At 40.7% G+C, this 24,854-nt stretch overlaps 2 protein-coding genes across 2 annotated transcripts in view; one reads left to right on the top strand and one right to left on the bottom strand.

Annotated features, from left to right (window-relative positions):
• The window catches only part of nt5dc1 (5'-nucleotidase domain containing 1), a 611,704-nt gene that overhangs the window by 410,385 nt on the left and 176,465 nt on the right, over positions 1-24,854 (bottom strand). The gene's annotated exons all lie outside the window — the stretch shown is intronic.
• LOC140733716 (uncharacterized) lies at positions 527-21,850 on the top strand. Its single transcript, XM_073057424.1, has 4 exons — positions 527-683; positions 1,012-1,138; positions 18,691-18,774; positions 19,172-21,850. Exons 2-4 carry the CDS (start codon positions 1,027-1,029, stop codon positions 21,025-21,027), a joined length of 2,052 nt encoding a protein of 683 aa, XP_072913525.1. The 5' UTR covers positions 527-683; positions 1,012-1,026; the 3' UTR covers positions 21,028-21,850.

Genomic DNA, 24,854 nt, shown 5'->3' with positions numbered 1-24,854 from the left:
GAAATGAACAGTAAAGCTTTGTCTTTTATCGCTTTATAAACCAATTTCTCTACTTCAAGTGACCTGCATATCGCTACAGAATAAAAGAAAGCAGTTTATCTATTCTTTTTACTTAATGCATCATCTCACATTAATTAATTCTGAAAATAGTTTATCAATTTTCTGCTGTTTGATTTGTGACATCATTTAAAATATTTAAATTGCTTAAGAAAGAGTTTTGCATTAATCAGCAATAAACAAATTCAGTTCGGAAATCTGAATAGCACATTGACTGTGATTTGACAGATCGATTTTCACAATTTCACTCAATGGTAGCTTTGAATAAAAAAGTATTTTTATTAGAAATACAATCAGGAGTTGCTTTGAAACCACTGTTCCTCATTTGAATTTGCAACAAGTCTGCATAAGGTGCAACCCAATGCCAAAGGAGGCAGGGAAGCTCAAACCACAAGAAATCCACTAACCTGATTTAACTTTTCCATGTTAAAAAAATGTATTCCATAATTAGCACTTGCACTTTTCAAAAGGAGGAGTTGACAAATTTAACGACATGTCAAGAACTCTCTCCTATATAAATAGAGCAGTGGGCATCGTTTTGGAAGCACTGCTCCAACTGACATTCCACAATTTCAGAAGATAATCCATTTGGGATACTACATTGCCTGTGGAACCAAATTATGCTGGTAAGTTTGAACTTTCATTTGTAATCAATTCTGTAAGCATACAAAAAAGCATTTATGAGTAAGGGTAACACTGCTCATGATTAACGAATCTGTGATGCTATTCTGTTGAAACTTGAATTTTCAGTTTAGCTTGCAAAAGCATATTAAAATTGGCCATTAATTACTAAGGCCTCTCAGAATTGCTTCAAATCATTCCTAATTAGGATTACAGCATGCAGTATAAAAATACCCTGAACTTTGCAATAATTTTGGACATGATTAACAAAAAATTTGATTGATTAAAAAAAACCCACCCTATTTTCTAATATTTTCTGTTAATGTTCTACAGATTTAAGCTTCAAACATGGATTCAAAACAGATCTGTGCTCTTTTGTTGTTGGTATCGGTGACTCTGGTCTACGGAACAGGATTTAATAGATATGCTTATTTACGCAAAAATATAAAAAGCCAAGGGGGTGAGTTAAAAGATTTCACCTTTTAAATTTTTGCTATACTTTATTTTACATTTTGGTAACCCAAGTGAGACGAACTTAGTAAGTTTAATTTTAAATGCTTCTTATGTAAAATTCTGCCTCATATATCCAGTTTTTTGTTGGTTCCTCAAATTACTTCTGTGACTCTAAGTTGTGAGACAAAGATATTTAGTTTCTGTTCTGTTCAGCTCCTCAGTCTTATGTTGACCTCCACTATAGAATTTCCACACTCACATTAATATCAGCTTAAGTCCACTGAGATCGAGAAAGTGAACACCATAGAACAGTAGTTGAGATTTTGCATAGTTGTTTTGAAGCACTGAGAGCAAGAACTCCTGCACTTGTCCATGCCTAGACCATAACTTATTCAAACGTCAATGTGGCTTGTGGCTGTGTTTACTTTACGTTCCTCAGTAAACATTCATGACATATTGCAAGGTGCAGCACATGATGAGTGCAGCAGTATAAACACATGCATGCAAACACACTGAAGGGCTTAGACAAGTTAAATAATATATAAGCAAGAATTTTAACATATTAGAAACACAAGAGTTTAACTAATTTAGAAATTGCATAATTAAATTTATTTTGCTATTTAAATGTTAGCAAATATATCATCAATATTATAGAAATATAACTTATTAAATTATCAATTTTCCATTTTGTAGGGGGCATAATATTTAAATGAACATATGCAAAATAATCTATATGGTATGCAAAATTAATCCAAGCTATATAAAATATGTGAAAAATAATAATTATTGACCTTCATTGATGAATTAGTAAATAATTTCCATTAGATTTCAATTAGTAGGAACTAATTGAAAATGCTATAATTTTCATATTTATCAAAGCTGGGGCCCCAGATATCTTTTGCATTGAAAATGACAAAAGAGTATCCTTCAATAAAATGCTGAGGGATCACAATCAAAGTGCTCTAAAAGATAGGAAGTGCAAGCAAGGTGCTCTGAAACATTTTTTTGATAAAGTATGGTCTGAACTGAGTTGAATTCAGCGCTCACACCCCATCTGTCTGCACAATTGTTTTGGCCCAGATGTGGATGATGGGATAAAATTAACTCTATACTGGGAAATATTTAGCAAGGACTTGGTGGCAAGTAAGCTTTGGGCAGTGCACAGTTAACTCCCCACCCAGGAATGCCCCCAAGACACTTTAACAGGAGGCAAGGTAACGTGGGGCAGCATGGTAGCATAGTGGTTAGCACAACGCTTTACAGTTGGGCAACTTGGGTTCAATCCTGATGCTGTCTGTAAGGAGCTTGTAGGGTCTCCCTGTGACCCTGTGAGTTTTGAGTTTTCTCCAGGCACCCCAGTTTTCTCCCACAATCCAAACAGTTTAATTGGTCATTATAAATTGTCCCCTGATTATGCTAGGGTTAAATTAATAGCTTGCTGTGTGGCGTGACTTGAAGGGCCAAAAGGTGCCTACTCCACACTGTACCTCAATAAATAAATATATAAAGGTTGGTGGGCAGAGCCTCAACTTCCTGTCAGTCAATGAAGAAAGTATAAAAACTCGGTCATCATATTCAGAGTCAAATAAACTATTAAAATTACTGGAGAATAGATTTCGAAATGCTAAAAAAAATTAAAATGTGAAATTCTATTGCTCACTAGTCAAGGAAATACTATTGTCGTACCTACAGCCGTCAGAATCCCCGTTTAATGTTGGGGAATTCCACCCCCTGCTGTTGGACTCCATGTGGAGTTTATCAATGGAATGACAGACGTTCTACCACCTTTTCACTCAACACTCTCCAGGTGTATTTACTCTGGAAGGCCTGAATTCTGGCAGATCATTTCAGAACTGCCAGTCACAACCAACATAATTCAATCCAATATTTCTAAAGATGTCCAGAGCAAAAAGTTTTTTTATTAAGTGCAATCGTGAACAATATCCAATCCATTAATTGATTGTCTTCATCTTTCCACTAATATGCACAGTAGAAATAAGAAAATAAAATATTCATAAGTATGAGTTAGTTTCCCATTTTAGAATAAGCACAATCAGCTCCTTTTCCAATATACAGACATGAAGCAATTAGTAATAAAAACTTGTAAACAAACTGTTGCACCAGTGAATATCAAACATTTTACAGTCAGCTTTGGCTCAATGGCAATAACTTAGCTTCTGAAGCATAAGGCCATGGGTTTAGGCCCTGAGTTTACAACCCAGATCCACATTTCAGTGTACAGATGAAGGAAAGATGAATTTTCAAAAAATGGATGAGCAGTTTAATAGAAAATCTTACTTGGTGCTATTTTTTAAAACTTGAGGTGTTTTGGTTAATATTTGTCTTTCAAGCAGCAGCCTTAAAATAAAATTATCTTGTTTGTCTTGTTGGTGTACATGGCAGTTTGAGAACACTGGATGCTGTATATAATTTAATGTGTCTGAAGTACTTTTAAAATGCACCATTGTCATAAAAGATATTATTTAAATAGCACTTTACTCTTTATTCTTGTTAGCGATTTTATACATCATTGCCTCTTCTAGCAAGTCAAGGAATGGACTCACTTGTTGACTTTAGTAGCTTACTGTTATTCTTAGACAATAACTGCATAAAATAAAAGTCCAACTGGTATCACTTTCATTTTCTGCTTAATGGTGAATGGAACGTAAAATTAAATGTTTAAGTTTCAATTAAAAGAATTAAGCCTGGGTAACTAAATTGAATGTTGTCATAAGTAGGTCTAAATTGGAGTCACATCAAATTAATAGGATTACTATCAGCTGAAGCAAAACTTGCCTAGAGGCATTTATGCAGTGCTAAGAGAAGTATTAGTATAAATACAAGATTTTTTTATCCTTTGGTCCCCATTATTACTTTAACGAGTATAATTAGCCAAAATAAATTAGCATTTTATAAAATATATAATAATCAATTATGACTTCAAACATAATGCAAGTAGGAAACGTATTACCCCTAGATGAAATTCATACATATGTACTTTTCTTTATGCTCTGATCTTTACTTGAATGCAGATCTGTACACAAAGTGTCATGATAAAGTTCAAATATATTCTCTGTAAAATTTGGCATATTTAAGAAAGCATTTTAAGCATCTTTGTAGCAGCATTCTTTGGCATTAGGGTTAACCAAAAAGCCTTGGTATATAGACATTTGGACCAAGAACTCCTGTTTTAGGGTAGATACAATGTTCATACTAATATGCCAATATTTGGATTTACTACTACTTAAGGAAGATTTACTAGTACTGTATTAAGAAAAATCCTCCTGATGAAAGCAATCCAGATGAGAAATTTTTTTTAAATTTACTTACTGAGATACAGTGCAGAATAGGCCCTTCCGGTCCCTTGAGCCGCACTACCCAGCAAACCCCAATTTAACCCTAAGCTAATCGTGGGACACCTTCAGAAGAACCACAACCTTGTCGCAGAGTTTTGAGGCTTGCACGCCTCAGTGACCCAGAGAACTATGTTGACTGGAGTCAGGGTCTTGGCTTTGGCTCTTGGTAGGGTCACCTATGCCAAACGGGTCAAAGGGTAGAAGCCAAAGTAAGAGTGGTCCACCTGTCCTCCATGTTCAGGGGTTTAGCTTATCATAGAAATTAGCTGATCATAAAAACTGTTATGATAATAGCAATGAAGAATTCTTCTGTATCTGTGTGGAATGGTATGGATAGACAAATGCAAGACCTTCAGTACTGCCCTAAATGCCAGCAAAGTAACAGGCAGTAAGTAATCATGAGGCAATTTACAATAACGAATTAACCTACCAACTGGTACATCTTTGAACCATGGTAGAAATCCACAGTACTCAGAGGAAACCCACACGACCACAAGGAGAACATACAAACACCTTACAGACAGCAGCAGGAAGTTAACTTGGATCACTGGTACTATAAAGTGTTGTGTTAACCACTAGGCTCCAATGCCATCCTATATATGATGGAAGTCCCATAATGCCTAAAGATAACATGCAATCTTTCTTTAAAACAGTACAGGATCCATTCCTTTAGTACTAAGGCTGAAATCTGATGAAAACATGATGTCTACCACAACAATGGCAAATGGATGAAAGAAAAATAGAGGGCTGTGCGGGAGGGTACAGTTAGATTGACTCCCTTCTCCAGCCCTTTATCTCCTTCACCAATCAACTTCCAGCTCTTTACTTCACCCCCTACCCCCTCGTTTGCCACCTTCCTCCCCTCCCCCCATGAACTTACTCTGACTTTTTCCTTCCTAGTCCTGATAAAGGGTCTCAGCCTGAAATGTCAACTGTGCGCTCCTTTCCATATATGCTTCCTGTCCTGCTGAGTTCCTCCAGCATTTTGGGTGTGTTGCTTGGATTTCCAGCATCTGCAGATTTTCTTGTGTTTGTGGAGAGTCAGATTGCTCTTGGAGTAGGTTAAAAGGTCAGCACAGCATCATGGGCCAAAGTGCTGTGCTGTACTGTTCTATGTTCTAAATTAATCTGCGCTTTACTGCTTAGGTAAATAGTAAAGTCACGGTGTTGGTGTTGGAGGAGACGTGGATTGGCGACCTTGCACTGACTAGTAACTAGTGACTAGTGAGCCATTTGAGCTTGATGTTCACCCTCTTTTGGAGCTGTCCCTCGCAGTAGGCTGCATATACACTCATTGACTGGAAAGCCAGTTCCCATTTGATCAAACAAGTTCAGTGAGCTGCAGCATTTGGTCAAATACAAATAACATGGCTCCACCTCAGAGTTTACCAGCTGCTAAAGCTGTCATTTAAACTGAATGTTTGTAAGTATCCTGGACTATTCCTCTTGCAAAAATGCTATCCCCTTCTCGCAATTCCTCCTTCTCTGCCGCATTCTCTTGCCACATTCTCTGCCGCATTCTCTTGCAAAAATGCTATCCCCTTCTCGCAATTCCTCCTTCTCTGCCGCATTCTCTTGCCACATTCTCTGCCGCATTCTCTTGCAAAAATGCTATCCCCTTCTCGCAGTTCCTCCTTCTCTGCCGCATCTGATCGCAGGATGAGGCTTTTCATTCCAGGACGAAGGCGATGTCTTCCTTTTTTAAACAAAGGGGACATCATCCACCATCAACTCTGCTCTCAAACACATCTCTCCCATTTCACGCACATCTGCTCTCACCCCATCTGCCCGCCACCCCACTCGGGATAGGGTTCCCCTTGTCCTCACCTACCACCCCACCAGCCTCCGGGTCCAACATATAATTCTCCACAATTTCTGCCACCACCAATGCCCACTACCAAGCACATCTTTCCCTCCCCCACTCTTTCTGCTTTCCGCAGGGATCGCTCCCTACGCCTTGTCCATCCATCTCCACCATCCCTACCCACCGATCTCCCTCCTGGCACTTATCCTTGTAAGCGGAACAAGTGCTACACCTGCCCTTACACTTCTTCCCTCACCACCATTCAGGGCCCCAGACAGTCCTTGCAGGTGAGGCGACACTTCTCCTGTGAGTCGGCTGGTGTGGTATACTGCATCCGGTGCTCCCAGTGTGGCCTTTTATATATTGGTGAGTCCCGACGTAGACTGGGAGACCGTTTGGATCTCCCAGAGACCACACATTTTAATTCCGCATCCCATTCCCATTCTGATATGACTATCCATGGCCTCCTCTACTGTCAAGATGAAGCCACACTCAGGTTGGAGGAACAACACCTGATATTCCGTCTGGGTCGCCTCCAACTTGATGGCATGAACATTGATTTCTCTAACTTTCGTTAACGCCCCTCCTCCCCTTCTTACCCCATCCCTTATTTATTTATTTATTTATTTATTTATTTATTCCCCCTACTTTTTTTCTCTCTCTCTGTCCATCACTCTTTGCCTGTTCTCCATTTCCCTCTGGTGCTCCCCTCCCCCTTTCTTTCTCCCTAGGCCTCCCGTCCCATGATCCTCTCCCTTCTCCAGCTCTGTATCCCTTTTGCCAATCACCTTTCCAGCTCTTAGCTTCACCCCACCCCCTCCGGTCTTCTCCTATCACTTCGGGTCTCCCCCTCCCACTTTCAAATCTCTTACTATCTCTTCTTTCTGTTAGTCCTGACGAAGGGTCTCGGCCTGAAACTTCTTCCTATAGATGCTGCCTGGCCTGCTGAGTTCCACCAGCATTTTGTGTGCGTTGCTTGAATTTCCAACATCTGCAGATTTCCTCATGTTTGTGTTTGTAAGTGTCTTCGGCAATTATAAGAACAATAGAAACAGAAGCAGGTGCAAACCATTTCCTTTTGTCATTCAATAAAATCAAAGCTGGTCTTTTATTGCGAACCACATTGCTAAACTAATTCCATTTGCCTCAAATACTTTAATACTCAATTTTAAAGGAGTTTTATTAAAATTTTAGTTAAAAAATAAGTATTAAAATGTTAAACATTAAAGTCTTAAAATATTTCTGCAAAATTAAAGATATTTAAATAAAATGGATCAAATTAAATAAAAATACTTATAAACACCAGAGATTCTGTAGATGCTGGAAATCTTGAGCAGCACACACAATATGCTGAAGAAACTCAGCCGGTCATTCAGCATCAGTGGAGGGGAATATAAACAGTTGTTGTTCAGCAGGACTGGGAAGGCAGGTGGCAGATGGCAGATTAAGATGGTGGGGGGAATGGGAGGAGTACAAGCTGGCAGGTGATAGATGACACAAGGCATGGGGGGAAGTGGCTGGGTGAAGGAAGGAGAATGAAGCAAAAAGCTGTGAGCTGGTGGGTAGAAGAGGTAAAGGGCTGAAGAAGCAGGAATCCTGGACAGTGGACCATGGAACGAAAAGAGTCAGGGCACCAGAGGGAGGTGATGAGCAGGTAAGGAGAAGGGGTCAGAAGGGACCCAATAAGAGGAATGGGAAAAATAGAGAAATGGAAAAGGGGAGAAATTACCAGAGTTAGAGAATCAATATGCATTCTGTCAGCTTCGAGGCTACCCAGACAAAATATGGGTGCTGCTCCTCCAACTTAAGAGTGGCCACAACATGGCAGTAGAGGAGGCCATGAACTGACATGTCAGAATGGGAATGGGAAGTCAAAATTGAAGTGGAATTCCTGCCTTTTATGGCGGACAGGCAGAAAGTGCTCGATGAAATGATCCCCTCTTCTAAGTCAGTTCTCACCAATGTAGAGGAAGCTGTACCGGGGAACTGGATATAGTGGATACTTTTGGAGGAACAACTCGCCTGAAAACGACATTTCAATGCCTGAAACATTAATTCCAGTGAGCAACCAACCACAAACACACTGCCCCTTTCCCTTCTGCCTCCTTTGTCAATTCATGGAGCTAGTTATTGAAGTCCAAAGTGAAAATAAATTCAGCTTCTTGCTGAATTCAACAATCAATACCAGCTACCTTTACATTGTGCTTTTGTTTCTAAATTACGAAGCATATTCTAACAATCTGTAAATGTCCAGGTGGAAACACCACTCTCACTAACGTTTGCATGATAAATTAACACTAAAACAAAAAAAAAATGTGAAGATAGCCTAAGAGACAGAAAAACATTATAACTATCCTTTCTCCAAACTTTTTTTTTTTTTTTTAAAGCTATTATTAATGCTTTTTGAGTTAGTGATTTAGATGCATATCATATTATTACTGAGTTAAGTATTGTATGTAAGGAGTTTTTGCTACAACAAGTGTATGGGACATTGGAAAAAATGTTGAATTTCCCCATGGGGATGAATAAAGTATCTATCTATCTATCTATCTATCTATCTATCTATCTAAAGACATAAAGATGTATCAGGGTGAAGCACAAAGAGTTAAATTAAAATAGGTGTTTCTGCTGGGTTTATAATGTTTTGTCTTCTACTCACGGCAACCATTTAAAAGCTCAAAACATCACTTAAAAATACTGTAAAAATTGTGCATTTCATATCTACAATTTCATCTTGTTGAAACAGATTTTGAGAGAAATACTTTTGCACTTCAACAGGAATCTTTTAGTGGTGAACAATATAGCAAACAGCAAACAGAAACCTTCAGGCATCGCATAACCAATATAGATCACAACACCAGCAGAGAATACCAGGCCAATGTCATCTCAACAGTCATGGCTCTCATTTCCTTAACAGACCTTCCCTCCACAGCTTCCAATCTTAGCCAATCAAAGCCTGTTTCTATTTTCTGCCCAAAATCCACAAAGAGAACTGCACATTGTTTTTGAAATTACTTCTTCCTACCTTGACTCTATCTTTTCTTCTCTAGTTTGGCCACTTCCCACTTATACCCATGGCACCTCCAATGTCTTCCACCATTTTCACCATCTCCAATTCCCTGGTCCCAACAAATTCGTCCTCATTATGGGCATACAATCTCATTACACCTCCATCCCACATTGGGATGGTCTGTGGGCCAAACTGTTCCCTTCCACCTACACCCTTTCGCCTGGTTCTCATTTTAAACAATTTTTCACTCATCTCTACTCATTCCCTCCAGATGTAGCTAAGACTACTTACAAGGTCCCAAGTTCTGCCTGTCTTTTTGTGGAACATATTGAATGGCCTTTATTTCAGTCTTTCAGCTCTTTTTCTAGCTCATTGATGACTGCAACACAGCTGCCTCCTGCATTCAAGCAGAATCCAACAGCTTCATTACTTTTGCTACCAATTTCCACCATACCCTCATCTTCACATAGTCAATTTCGGACTCTTCTTTTTTTCTGGAGGTAGGCCAGCTATTAACATCTATTACAAGTCTACTGACACCCACAGCTATCTGAATTACCTTTTGTGCCTCCCTGCCTCCTGCAAGGACCCTAATCCATTCTCCCAGATCCTCTCCTTCTGACATACACTCAGGTACAGGAAGTACCTAATAAAGTGGATTCTGAGGTATGTTCATGGTCTTTTACTACTGTAGGTCAGCCACGCCAATGTTTGATGTGTTGTGCATTCAGAGATAGTCTTCTGCACACCACTGTTGTAACACATTTGGGTGACTGTTGCCTTCCTTTCAGCCTTAACCACTCTGGCCATTCTCTAAACTCTCATTAACAAGTGTTTTCACCCACAGAACTGCCACTGACTAGATGTTTTTTGTTTTACACACCATTCTCTGTAAACTCTAGAGACTGCTATGCATGAAAAACCCAGGAGATCAGCAATCCAGCAGTTTCTGAGATAGTCAAGCCATCCCACCTGGCACCAAATTCACCATCAAAGTCACTTTGATCAATATTTTCCCCATTTTTGATGTTTGTTCTAAATGCAAACTAACCTCTTGACCATATCTGCATGCCTTTATGCATTGAGTTGCTGCCACATGATTGGCTGATTAGATATTTGCATTAATAAGCACATGTACTGGTGTACCTAATAAAGTGGCCACCTGGTTAAGTTGCTCCATCGATGAGAGTTTCCATACAGTTGCCTCTGACATGTCTTCTTTCTGAACAATGAATTCCCTCTACCGGTATTAACAAAGCCTTTGACCACACCTCTTTGATCAGCACATCTCCTCCAAGACAGAACAAGGACAGAGTTTCCCTTGATCCTCACCTTCCATGCTACCAACATATAACAGATCATTCTCCATGATTTCCAACAATTTCAAGCAGATTCAACCATCAGACACACCTTCCCCTTTTCCCCAGTCAACATTTTGCAAGGACCCTCCCCAGAACTCCTAAGGGTCACTCTTCCATTCCGATCAAACACCTTCTTATGGTACTTTCCCTTGAAATGCTAGGGATGTAACATCTGTCCATTCATTTCTTCCCTTGCACCATCAAAAAACCTAAACAGTCTTTCCAAGTGATTCATGTCCACATCTTCCAATCATGTGTACTGCTTTCGGTGTACACAATGTAGTCTTCTCTACACTGGAGAAAGCAAACTGGATCATCACTTGGTGGAATTTCAGATAACTTGATTTCGCAGTCTGTATGAGTTATCCATGTGTAATATTAGGTCAGCTTGTTTTTTTGAACTCTCTAGGACTGAAGGAGATGCCTAGACCGACCTGCTGGGCGTCCTCTTGCTCTGCATTTCACAACTTCTTTTGACTATGCTTGCACCCTCTAACTGTTCTGTTCACCCACTGACCAGATAGCCTTGCCCAAAAACCTTCTTTATAAAAGATAAAGGATCACTCAGAGCAGTGTTTTGAATACAGGATTGTGAGGTGTGAGGTGCAGATTTTGTGAGATTCAACATGAGCACATACTTAATGGCAGGATTCTTTGCAACATTGATGAACAGGGTTACCTTGGGATCCTTAAAAGTGACTGCACAGGTTGATCGGGTTGTAGAGAAAGGGTATGAGCACTTAGTTCAAGAGCCATGAAGTGACATTATAATTATATGAAGCTCTGATAAGGCCAAATTTAGGGTATTGTGTTCAATTCTTTCATTAAAGAAAGGACGAGGCAGCTTTGAAGAGGAAGGAAGCTGCGGAGGAGGTCTACTAGGATGCCAACTGGTTTAGAGGACATGTGCTGTGAGGGGAGGATAAATTAGGGCTGTTTAGATAGATATGTGATGAGACAAGATTTTATATAAGTTTATAAAATTATGTGTGGCATAGTTAGATAGCTAGTATCTCTTTGAAAGTATAGAAATGTCTAGTACAAGAAAGCATGTATTTAAGGTGAGAGGGAGAACAGTACAAAGCAGATGTGCAAGGCAAGTTCTTTTTGTTCCAGAGAGTGCTGCGGACCTAGAATGCATTGTCATGGATTGTGATAAAGGTAGAGAGAATACCAGCATTTAAGGGACTGTTAGATAGGCACATGAATTTGCAGAGAAGAGAGAATATGGTCAATGTGTCCGGAAAGGGGATTTAATCATATTAATTAGAAGTCATTAGTTTATCAAATCACAAACAGAAAATCTGCAGATGCTGGAAATCCAAGGAACACACACAAAATGCTGGAGGCACTCAGTAGGCAAGGCAGCATCTATGGAAAAAAGTACAGTCGACATTTCCACAGATGTTGCCTGGCCGGCTGAGATCCTCCAACATTTTGTGTGTGTTACAGTCATTAGTTTAATTAGTTTGGCACAATATCACAGGCCAATGGACCTGTCCTATATTGTACTATTCCATGTTCTACTTTCCAAGAGCTAAATAATTTGTATAACAATCCTGTTCACAATGTATAACAAAGCAATCTTGCACAGAATCATTTCTGATATCACCATATCAGTTATTTCACTTACTAAATTTAAGCTAAGTTTGACACATACTAGAGATATATTACAGATAGCAATAAACATTATTGGCAGTAGCTGACCTTGATTTCAAAGTGCAGAACAATGGATTATCTCACAGCATGAACCTGTGGAAACTACTATGAGAATTTGGCCTGACATTATTAAGAGCCTTCTGTTTCTTAAGGAATTTCATATGGGGTGACCAACACAACAAAATCAGAACAAAAATGATATTCAGTTAGTCACATCCCAATGCAATGAATGCATCAGAACCTTCCTTCAGACGTGAGCTGACAATGTGTGGAATTCAAATTGGTTTATTACTGTCACAAATACCAAGCTACATTGAAAAGCTTATCTTGTATATTGTTAATACAGATCAGATCATTACACAGTGCGTTGAGGTAAAACAAAGTGGAACTAATGATGCAGAATAAAGAGTAACAGCTACAGAGCAACAAAAAATGCCAACTCAAAAATGATGTAAAAAAGAAATATGGATTTGATATTTTTACAGGTCATTCCAATGACGATTTAGTGGGAAGACCCAACTTGTTCTAAAATTGGGAGGATGTACTGGTCATGATCTTTCAAGAATCACTTGATTCTGACATGGTCCCGGAGGACTAGAGGATTGCAAATACCACTCTTTAAGAAAGGAGGAAAACAAAAGAAAGTAAATTATAGGCCAGTTAGCCTAACCTCAGTGGTTGGGAAAGTATTGGAAACTATTATTAAGGCTGAGGTTTCAGGGTACTTGGAGATTAATAATGGTGTGCCTCAGGGATCTGTTCTGGGACCCCTACTCTGTGATTTTTATAAATGACCTGGATGAGGAAGTGGAGGGATGGGTTAGTAAATTTGCTGATGACACAAAGGTTGGGGGTGTTGTGGATAGTGTGGAGGCTGTCAGAGGTTACAACTGGACATTGGTAGGATGCAAAGCTGAACTGAGAAGTGGCAGGTGGAGTTCAACCCAGATAAGTATGAGGTGGTTCATTTTGGTAGGTCAAATATGATGGCAGAATATAGTATTAATGGTAAGACTCTTGGCAGTGTGGAGGAGCAGAGGGACACTCAAAGCTGCTACACAGGTTGACTCCGTGGTTAAGAAGGCATACGGTGCATTGGCCTTCATCAATCGTGGGATTGAGTTTAAGAGCCAAGAGGTCACATTGCAGCTATATAGGACCCCACTTGGAGTACTGTGCTCAATTCTGGTCGCCTCACTACAGGAAGCCATAGAAAGGGTGCAGAGAAGATTTACAAGAATGTTGCCTGAATAGGGGAGCATGCCTTATGAGGAGAGGTTGAGTGAACTCAGCCTTTTCTCCTTGGAGAGACGGAGGATGAGAGGTAAGCTGATAGAGGTGTACAAGATAATGAGAGGCATTGATCATGTGGATAGTCAGAGGCTTTTCCCCAGGGCTGAAATGGCTAGCACGAGAGGGCATAGTTTTAAGGTGCTTGGAAGCAGGTACAGAGGAGATGTCAGGGGTAAGTTTTTTTATGGAGAGAGTGGTGAGTGCATGGAATGGGCTGCTGGCGGCGGTGGTGGAGGCAGAAACAATACGGTCTTTTAAGAGACACCTGGATGACTACATGGAGCTTAGAAAAATAGAGGGCTATGGGTAGAGCCTAGGTAGTTATGAGGTAGGGCCATGTTTGGCACAGCTTGGTGGGCCGAAGGGCCTGTATTGTGCTGCATGTTTTCTATGTTTCTATAATAAAATAAGTCAAAATCAGGATGGTTTCTGTAAAGGGAAATCTTGCCCGACTGATCTGTTAGAATTCTTTAATAAAGTAACAAGCAGGGTGGACAAAGGAGAGGCAATGGATGCCACTTACTTGGAATATCAGTAAGTATTTGATAAAGTGCTACACATGAGGCTGCTTAACAAGATAAAATCCTACGGCGTTACAGAAAGGTTAGAGAAATGGCTGACAGGCAGGAGGGAGCAGGTGGCAACAAGAACAAAGATGTGATGCTGAGGCTTTGTAAAGCACTAGTGAGGCCTCACCTTGAGAATTGTGAACAGTTTTGGGCCCCTCATCTTCGACAAGGTGTGCTGGCATTGGAGAGGGTCCAGAGGAGGTTCACAAGGATGATTCCAGGAATGACAGGGTTATCATATGAGGAACATTTGATGGCTCTGGACTCACTGGAATTCAGAAGGATAAGGGGAGAATCTCACTGAAACCTTTCGAATGTTGAAAAGCCTAGACAGAGTAGATGTGGAAAGGATGTTTCCATGATGGGAGAGTCTAGGACAAGAGGGCACAGCCTCAGGATAGAGGGATGCCCTTTCAAAACAGAGATATGGAGAAATTTCTTTAGCCAAAGGGTGGTGAATTTGTGGCATTTGTTGCCTCATGCAGGTCATTGGGTGTATTTAAGGCAGAGATTGATAGGTTCTTGATTGGACATGGCATCAAAGGTTACAGGGAGAAGGCTAGGAAATGGGGTTAAGGAGAAGATAGTAAAAGGGATCAGCCATGATTGATTGATGGAGCAGACTCGATGGGCCAGATGGCCTAATTCTACTCCTATGTCTTATGACCCTATGGAAGAAAGGGGGCCTTTTCTGGTTGGCTGCCAGAGACTAGTGGTGTTCCTCAGGGGGTCAGCATTGGCACCGCTACTTTTGACATTGTTTGTTTCAAGCGGAATAGAATATAAAAGTTAGGAGACAATACTGAGGCTTTATAAGACACTAGTCAGGCCGCACTTGGAGTAGTGTCAACAGTTTTGGACCCATATCTCAGAAAAGATGTGTTGTCATTGGAGAGAGCCCACAGGAAGTTCAAGAGGATTATTCTGGAAATGAAGGGGTTAACATATGAGGTGCATTTGGCAGCTTTGCACTCACTGGAATTTAGAAGAATATGGAGGGATCTTATTAAAACCTACTGAATGTTGAAAGGACCAGCTAGGGCAAATGTGGAGAGGATGGTTCCTGTGGTGGGTATCCAGAACTAAAGGATACAGCCTCAAAATTGAGGGGCGACCTTTTAGAACAGAGATAAAGAGGATTTTTTTTAGCCAGAGGGTAGTGAATCTGTGGAATGCTTTGCTACAAACAGCAGCGGAGGCCAAGTCTGTGGTTATATTTAAGGCAGAAGTTCATAATTTCCTGATCAGTCAGGGCATCAAAGGATGTGTTGAGAAAGCAGGTACATGGGGTTGAGCAGAATCTGGGATCAGCCATGATGGAACTTTGGAGCAGACTCGATGGGCTGAATGGCCCAATTCTACTCCAATGCCTTATGGTCTTATGGATTATCTTTGTGTGAATTAATGCCAAGTGGTGGAGAAGCCAGAACAAGTCCTGTTCAGAGAATGGCTGAAAAATCCCTGACAGCTCTCTAGGCAATGCCCCTAAAATTCTCCGCAATCCAAAGAACCACAGAACACTACAGCACAGAAAACAGGCCATTTGGCCCTTCTAGTCTGTGCCGAAACTTTATTCCGCTTGTCCCATTGACCTACACCAGTCCATAACTCTCCAGACATCTCCCATACATGTAGCTATCCAATTTATTCTTAAAACTTAAGAGCGAGCCCCAATCCTTACAGTTGAGAAGCCTATAAAAACACAAAATGCTGGCAGAACTCAGCAGGCCAGACAGCATCTATGGAAGGAGGTAGTGACGACATTTCCAGCCGAAACCCTTCATCAGCAGTTGAGATGCCTAAATGTTTTTGAATCAACACATAAAAAGCTATCAAAATTCACTTAAACAATAAAAAAAATGCTTAGAACAGTTTCAATGGTTAAAAACATTACAAACTAAAATTTGCAAATTATTTCAAGCCTATACTTGTCCTTCAGGCATTCCCATTCAGTCAGCTGAATGAGTTCAATCATCCTCAATCAGTGCCAAAATGCTGAAGGCTCAGCAGGCAAATTCCTTAGTTGAAAATTTACTGTGAAATTTGGGAAATTCATATTCTGTTGCTGCAAGACTCCATAATGAGTTGGAAGTTAACAGGAGCAATCTAGTGGCATCGTGTTAGCGCTACCTCAGATGACAACTGCTTTAAGTCTGCCTATTCTCTCCATGGTGCTCCAGTTTCCTCACAATTCTTAAAGATACACTGGGAGTTTAATTGCTTTGTGTAAGCAGAGTTGTTGGGTATCAGAGAAAATGAGAAAAGTTTTAGCAAACAGGGAAATCAAGTGCGGAGGAATGAGAGAAATGGGATTGGTCCACTGACAGCCTGAATGGACTCAATCAGTCAAATGCCCTCCTTCAGTCAGGTACACAGCTAGGAAAACTGCACAAGAACCCTGCCAGCAAGTTTGAGGCTTCTGTGCTCATGGCAAGGTCCTGAACTTGCTTACATGCACAAGAGAAAATACGTGCAGCTCTGCACACTCTGGTCTTTTAACATGCAAAAACACCCCAAGATGTGCAAATAAATTCTTGTTAAAATATTCAAAATAGCCTAAAACACTCAAGTAACAATGAGAATTCTGAAATGGTTCTTGGACAGTTTTAAATATGTACGACAAATTAACTGTTCATCAGAGAGCATTTTAGAATCAATTTTAAAAATAAAATCAGAGGTTCATGCACATTCTCCTTCTATTATTGTTTCTTACATCTGTTATTTTGGTCTCTAGGAAATTCACAATTTAATTGTCTGGCATAAATTATATCTCCACCCCAGAAGTCTAGCAGCAATTTGTTCACAGCATTCTTTCTCTCACTATCATTCCTTCACAAAATTTGAACCATTCTGTTCTTGATTATTTCACATACATTAAAAATGTTGGCTTAATTCTCTGCAGTACTTGTAAACTCAATGTAATACTGGAGCTTTATTTTCTGTAATCTGATTGTCACTGGTATTGCCACCATTCATTGTTCATCCTTACTTGCAATAGGGAGTGGGTAGCTGATGAAGATTTTTCTCTTAGTATTGGGTGAGATCGCAAGATTTACCAGCAGAGACGATGATGGCATGCCAAAAGTTACTTGTTTTCAAACAAGGCATTACAGCTCAGAAAGGCCCACTTCTCTCACACGCCTTAAGCTATTCCTGATGCCTCAGCATTTTTAGTATTTGTCCAGATCTGAGTGTTCTGCCTCATCCATCCTATCAGGTAGAGCTGTGCACCTGCAGATATGAAGCCACAGGTGACAGATCCTGACTACCTGCGACTGGACTACATTGATAGTCTGATGATGGTGCACTTCCTTCAAAGGCTTTATCTAATCGTTTTGAAATATTTCTGATATTTAAAAACAGATGAAATACAGGTTTCCCCTGCGATCCAAAGGTACAGCGTTCCTATGAAACCGTTTATAAGCCGAAATGTTGTAAAGCGAAGAAGCAATTACCATTAATTTATGTGGGAAAAGTTTTTGAGCGTTTCCAGACCCAAAAAATAACCTACCAAATCATACCAAATAACACATAAAACCTAAAATAACACTAACATATAGTAAAAGCAGGAATGATATGATAAATATACACCCTATATAAAGTAGAAATATTGTAGGTATGGTGTAGTTTCACTTATCAAAATCGGGAAGACAACGAGCCAAAATCGATTTGGAGAAAAAAATCGGCACATATACGCATATGCACATACACGCATGCGCAAAGAACAGCCCGCACAAGGCTTCACGGTCATTGTAGTCTTTCTCGGGGTAAATACACGTATAAAGTGGGCGTCTTTTTCTCGTAAAAGCGAAAATCCTCTTTAGTTAGTGAAAACAGGTACTAATGTAGGTCTTTCGTAACAGCGAGTTGTCATAAAGCAAACATTCGGGAAGCAGGGGACACCTGTATATTCAAATAATGAGGATGTATTTTAAAAATCAATTTACTGAAAAATTGGGTTTAATTGATGGAAATTAATTTAAAACATTAAGGCTATATAAAAACAAGTAAACACGCTAGCACTTGCTATTTTTAACCCAGTTCATCACTCGACACATGCCAGTCAGCTCCTCCAATACACACACATCTAACTTCCACATGGAGGCCAAGAACAAGATGGTTTACAAACAGTAGCTGGTTAGCAGTTCTCCTTGGAATCACTCGCTAGCAAGTAGCACTGTCTGGCCAATAAAAATAGGGCCTCTGCCTATTCTGAAAGAAATGTTGAACTTTGTGAAGAGGAGAGTGTTTTTTTAAAACTTTGCCACCAGTTGTTCTCAAACAACATTAAGAATAAGTTAACCATTCAATTCAAAGGTTGCTGTCTGCAACTTGGCAACTGGATTTCATTACAGCTAAGCATCTTGTAACATCCTTGTATGGGAAATGTGCTATACAGATACAAGATCTTTACACTCTTATAGAAACAATAGCTTTATAAAAAGGTTGCAGTTCTCTATTGTTCTTTTTTGTGGTAGAAACCTTTTTCCTGTCTTTTCCGAACTAGATTATCATGTGAAAGGATATGATGCTCAATATTCTGAAGAAGAAGAAGAAGAAGGAGAACGAGAAGACAGTGATGATAGCAGAGGTGGGTAACACTATATATGTTTCAAATAAATGATCCATCAAAAACCACCATCCAGTTCATCAAGCCTGCACTTCCATTCAATAAGATCATGGCCGATCTGGCCATAGGCTCAGCTCACTCCACCTGACATTTCCCCATAACCCTTAATTAACCTGCTATGCAAAACTCAGACAAAATTAATTCTCTCATTGAGATATTTGGAACAGATTTTCAAACTTGCATCCAGAAATCAAACTATTTGCAAACTGAGCAATATTCATAATTTCTGAATAAATTATTCTAAATTAATAGTTCTATCTGTAATGTACATTCACAACTCAAAAATTGCATGATTCTATTAGATTGCTTTTAATGGTAGACATGATAAAATATAACCGCTTTAATTTCTTAATTACAGATTTTGAAGCTCAACAAGGACTATACGGCATACAAGGGCCACAGGGCCCACGAGGACCACCTGGCCCTCAAGGCCCACCGGGTCCTCCTGGAATAAGTGGCAGGGGGGCACCTGGAGCCCCTGGCAAACCTGGAATACCAGGGCCACCAGGAATTTCAGCTGCGGGAAAGTCAGGAATCCCAGGTGCACCAGGAAGACCAGGTGTAACAGGAGCCCCAGGAGCAAAAGGCGACACAGGACCCCAGGGGATTCCAGGGCCAATTGGCAAAGCAGGGCCCATGGGATATCCAGGGCCAGCAGGGTTATCTGTTGCCGGGAAACCAGGGCCTCAAGGGCCTACAGGGCCTACAGGAGCACCTGGACGACAAGGGGAAAGGGGAATGACAGGACCCATGGGTCTCCCAGGTGCAAAGGGGGATAGGGGAGTGGGAATGCCTGGGCTTCCCGGCGGCAGAGGAGGAACAGGTCCTCAGGGGCCACCAGGCCAACCTGGACCAGCAGGAAGAGGTGCACCTGGTGCACCTGGTCACCCAGGTCTAATGGGTGAAAAGGGGGCCAAGGGTTTACCTGGTCCAACAGGATATACAGGTGCACCAGGCCCTAAAGGACCAGCAGGAAGTCCCGGATTACCTGGATATGGAAAACCTGGAAAACCAGGTGCACCAGGAATGCCTGGAGCTCCTGGATACAAGGGTTCCGCTGGTCCACAGGGCCTGCCCGGTGCACCTGGACTGCCTGGTTATGGAAAACCAGGGCTACCAGGGCCCAAAGGAGAAGCTGGTGTTGCAGGTGTTCCTGGTTACCCTGGTGAGAAAGGAGAGATGGGCGCAGCTGGGGCAACTGGAGCTCCTGGAGCCAGAGGTTTACCAGGACCAACCGAACAGGGCCCAAGGGGCTCACCAGGTGCGACAGGTGCACCTGGAGAGAAAGGTCCTATGGGGCCCATTGGTCGGTCTGGATATCCAGGAGCCAAGGGTGAGATGGGTCCTGCTGGTGCCCCTGGAAAATCAGGAATGCCTGGAATGCCAGGTGCACCTGGCCAAGAAGGACGAGGGGGAGCACCTGGAGCCAAAGGCAGCATGGGACCAGCTGGTGCACCTGGTAAACCAGGAAGCCCTGGCCGTCCTGGTAGTCAAGGACCAGTCGGGTACCCTGGTGAAGCAGGGGCAAGAGGAAGTGCAGGTTCACCTGGTCCAAGAGGTCCAGCTGGTCCAGCTGGTTCTCCAGGGTTTCCTGGAGAGAAAGGAGATCCAGGACGTCCTGGTTCACCTGGTCCTCCTGGACAATTCTACGGGAAGATGAGCAGTGGCGCACCTGGACCAGAAGGACCACCAGGCCTTCCAGGTCAACCAGGTCCTCCTGGCCCACCAGGTCCACCAGCAGAAATGATTATGTCCCCAGGAAAGTACAATTATAATGGTTACATTAAATCAGGAGAGCCATCAGGTGGGATGCTCAGTCCATATCCTGCCTTTACTGCTATTCTTTCCCACTCATATTACCGTACCGGGGAACCAATTGTGTTTGACAAATTAGTGACCAATTCAAATAGGAACTACGATCCAACAACCGGAATTTTCACATGTGAAATATCTGGTCTCTATCAGTTTAATTATCAGGTGCAAGTCAAGGGAGCAAATGTTTGGGTTGGATTATACAAAAATGATCAGCCTGTGATGTATTCATATGATGACTACACAGAAGGTTATATTGATCAGGTCTCAGGAAGTGTGACCTTGTACCTAGATGAAAATGATCAAGTCCATGTTCAGTTACCTACAGAAGAGTCTAATGGTTTATATTCTTCAGACCTCATGCACTCAGCATTCTCAGGGTTTCTAATTGTTCACTCATGATGTGCACCAGCTTGGAAATATCCAATGGTGTGCTGAATACTCTATTCTGAGTGAGGAACAACACAATGTAGTTAACTGAACAAATTCATAAAGGATCAAACATACTTATTGTTATATTAAGAAATATCCTGTTCTAACCAGTAAACAGTTGTGTTGTTTTCATTTACCAAACGTCATCTGTCTGAAACAAAGCCTTCAGGTTTAGGATATGCACCTTGGAAACAGAAGTATATTGTTCTTCTGATGAAATAACTTTCCAAAAAAAATCTGAATATATGCATTAAATTCTTTTACTAAAAGGGTCTTGTCACTTCAAAATTTAATTGTTCCTTTGAGTTAAACATTTTGATTGCCCATTTTTGCAGAAAATGTTTGTATAAAAATGTATTTTGGTGCTTGAAATTTATTTTATCACCCTTAACAACTAACCACCTCAGTCTGATTCAGCTAAAGATAATCTGGAAATTTCTGTTATTTTCAATGAAATTACACACATACAAATATTTCAGTGTTTGTCTTTTAACTGTGTCAAGAACTGTCTACCACCATTACTTTATGTATTTCAATAGCAAATTACTTATTACGCTATTCAAACTGTAAAAAGCATATTATAAGTTCCAGATAAATTTAATGACATTGATAATATATGCATTCTCCAAAAATATACATACATTTGAAATACAAGCATGTAAATTTTACTGCAGCAGATAATAAAATATTTTGTTTTGTAATTGACCAGTTAAAAAGTGGATTTCTCAAATCTGGCAAAATTACAAATGCATTTTTGTTACTGTGCACTTAAATAAATGATGATTGTTACAAATGTTATGACTTCATTGGAGATTCTCAGAAGCACAACATCACTAATTAAATTCATAAGTTGGCCCTTGTTCAGGGGGATATATCATGCCAATATTGAGTTAAATAATTGCAAAACGTGGATGGTCATTACGATTATATTTTTCATCACGTACACACCCTTACAAAACCAGCTTAGATTCTAGAACAGGGGTTCCCAACCTGGGATTCATGGATCCCTTGCGTAATAGTATTGGTCCATGGCATTAAAAAGGCTGGGAACCCCTGTTCTAGAACATAAATTACGTGAATGATGTTTTATGATAAATATTAGCTGTTGTATTTCACTTAGAAAATCTAAAATAATAAGTTAATAGAGACACATCTTTTTCCTCTAAATCAGTATTGCAGAATAGGCAAACATGAATCTAGAAAGCACAACTTTCTGGTATTTCTCATCATTCCAGGACCAAATACAAAATGAAAATAAAATTTTTCAACAAGGTAGGAATGAAAATCTGTTTCTGTTCCTTCTTCGGCATTCCATGTTGCAAATGAGACGGGAATCAAAATGTTGACCTTCATTTGAAAATAAATCACTGATGGAAACTACAATGCTAATCCCAGCAGGCCCCCAATTATGCTCGTATAATTGAGTAGTATGTATTCATGTAACACCTTCAACAAACAGAACTATTCCCAGTTGTCTCATAGTTTTATAACTATACACAATTTGTCACTGAGCCACAAAGAAATGTATCAAGGTAGGAGTGGCAAGATTACAGAAGTAGGATTAAGCCATGGAAGGATTTTAAAAGGAGACTGAGAATTTGATAACTTAGGTAATGTCCAGCAGGGAGTCAATGTGCATCAACAAACACAGAATGTTAACAATGAGGCTAGATACAGGCAGGGTTTATACGAACTTGAATTTTGCAGACGATAGAAAATAGGATCCCAACATGGTGAACATTGAAAGTTGATTCTTGGAAAACAAGCATGGATGAGGGGTCACCAGAGAATGAGGCACCCCACCCCTCTCATCTCAAAAGTATTAACAACTCCTTCATTAATTTTAAAATATATCGATCTAGCAAATATGATTAGAAGAGGGAAAAATTCTTGCCTGAGTTCTAATGTTTCTATTGCCACCACAATTTTGAGCTAAAATGATAGAACGGATGGTCCAAAAGATCTTAATATTTGTTATGCCTCATACAGATGACAACATAATGCCAACAAGTGCCAGCACCGGGAGTTAATATGTTGCCATGAGGTCTTATCTTTTGAGAAGGAGGACCACACTGTTGGAGTTAGTCTTCCATACTCGCTTCTTTGTTGATCTCGCTTTCTAGATGACTACAGCTTTTCCATGACATTCAAGTGTGCCCAGGAAAGTTGTGAGAAGTCAGAGTGGGGAAGACAGCTAAGGAAATGAAAAGGAAAGAAAGGGACAGAATTTTGAACAGGCCAATTTTGATGGCATCAGAAATAAACTGGCAAGTGTGGATTGGGACAAGCTGTTTTCTGGCAAAGGTGTACTTGGTATGTGGGAGGCCTTCAAAAGTGAAATTTTGAGAGTACAAAGCTTATATGTGCCTGTCAGCATAAAAGGTAAAGATAACAGGTGTAGCAACCTTGGTTTTCAAGAGGTATTGAGGCCCTGTTAAGAAAAACAAGGAGGTACATAGCAGGTATATGCAGGTAGGAACAAATGATGTGCTTATGGAGCATAAGAAATGCAAGATAACACTTAAGAAAGAATTCAGGAGGGCTAAAAGGAGGCATAAGGTTGCCCTAGCAGACAAGGTGAAGGAGGATCCAAAGGGATTCTACAGATATGTTAAGAGCAAAAGGATCACAAGGGACAAAATTGGTCCTCTAGAAGGTTAGAACGGTAATCAATCAATGGAGCCAAGCAGGATGAGGGGGTGGAGGATCTTAAATGTTTTTTTTGCATCTGTATTTACTCAGGAAACAGACACAGAGTAGGGTAGTAGTGAGGCAAAGCAGCAGCGAGGTCTATACAGATTACAGAGGAAGAGGTGCTTGCTGTCTTGAGGCAAATTAGGCAGGATAAATCCCCAGGGCCTGACAAGGAGTTCCCTCGGACCCTGTGGGAGTATGGGAGACAAGTGCAAAAATTGCAGAGACAGTTTCAGAAATATTTAAATCATCCTCGGTGACAGGTGAAGTGCCCGAGATATGGTGGATAGGTAATGTTGTCCACTGTATGAAGAAAGGCTCCAAAGATAAACCAGGAAATTGTAGGCCAGTGAGCCTGTCATCAGTAGTGGGGAAGTTATTGGAAGGTATTCCAACGGACTAGATATATGAGTAATTGGATGGACATGGAGTGATTAGGGATAGTCAGCATGACTTCATGTGAGGTATGTCATGTCTAACCAATCTTATAGAGATTTTATTATAGAGTTACCAGAAAAGTTGACTAAGACAAAGCAGTGGATGAGGTAGTAAATTAGATTAGACATTGGCTTTGTGGGAGAGGCCAGAGAGTGGTACTAGATGGTTGCCCCTCTGACTGGAGGCCTGTGACTAGCGGAGTGTCGCAGGAAGAAGAGAAAATCTGCAGACGCTGGAAATCCAAGCAGGTCAAGCAGTATCTATAGAAAAAAGCACAGTTGACATTTCAGGCCGAAACCTTCTGGCAGGACTGGAGAGAAAAAAGCTGAGGGGTAGATTTGAAAGGTGGGGGGAGGGGAGAGAGAAACACCAGGTGATAAGTGAAATTTGGGGGAGGGATGAAGCAAAGAGCTAGGAAGTTGATTGGTGAAAGAGACAGAAGGCCATGAATGAAAGAAAAAGGGGGAAGGGCAGGAGCACCAGAGGGAGGTGATGGGCGGGCTAGGAGATAACATGAGATAGAGACAAAGGGATGGGAAATGGTGAAGAGAGAAGGGGAAGGCATTACTGGAAGTTTGAGAAATTGATGTTCATGCCATCAGGTTGGAAGCTACCCAAACAGAATACAAGTGTGGCCTTATCCCACAGTGGAGAAGGCCATGGAT

The sequence above is a fragment of the Hemitrygon akajei genome, chromosome 9, assembly GCF_048418815.1.
Source record: "Hemitrygon akajei chromosome 9, sHemAka1.3, whole genome shotgun sequence".
NCBI classification, from domain to species: Eukaryota; Metazoa; Chordata; class Chondrichthyes; order Myliobatiformes; family Dasyatidae; genus Hemitrygon; species Hemitrygon akajei.
The sequence above is the reverse complement of the archived record's forward strand: the minus strand, read 5'-3'. Positions and strand labels throughout refer to the sequence as shown.

Bases quoted from the DNA above. Each gene is read 5' to 3' on its own strand.
- LOC140733716 (XM_073057424.1), top strand. From the start codon at position 1,027: ATGGATTCAAAACAGATCTGTGCTCTTTTGTTGTTGGTATCGGTGACT. The intron at 1,139-18,690 runs GTGAGTTAAAAG...TTTCCGAACTAG, and splicing joins AAATATAAAAAGCCAAGGGG to ATTATCATGTGAAAGGATAT. The intron at 18,775-19,171 runs GTGGGTAACACT...TCTTAATTACAG, and splicing joins AGACAGTGATGATAGCAGAG to ATTTTGAAGCTCAACAAGGA.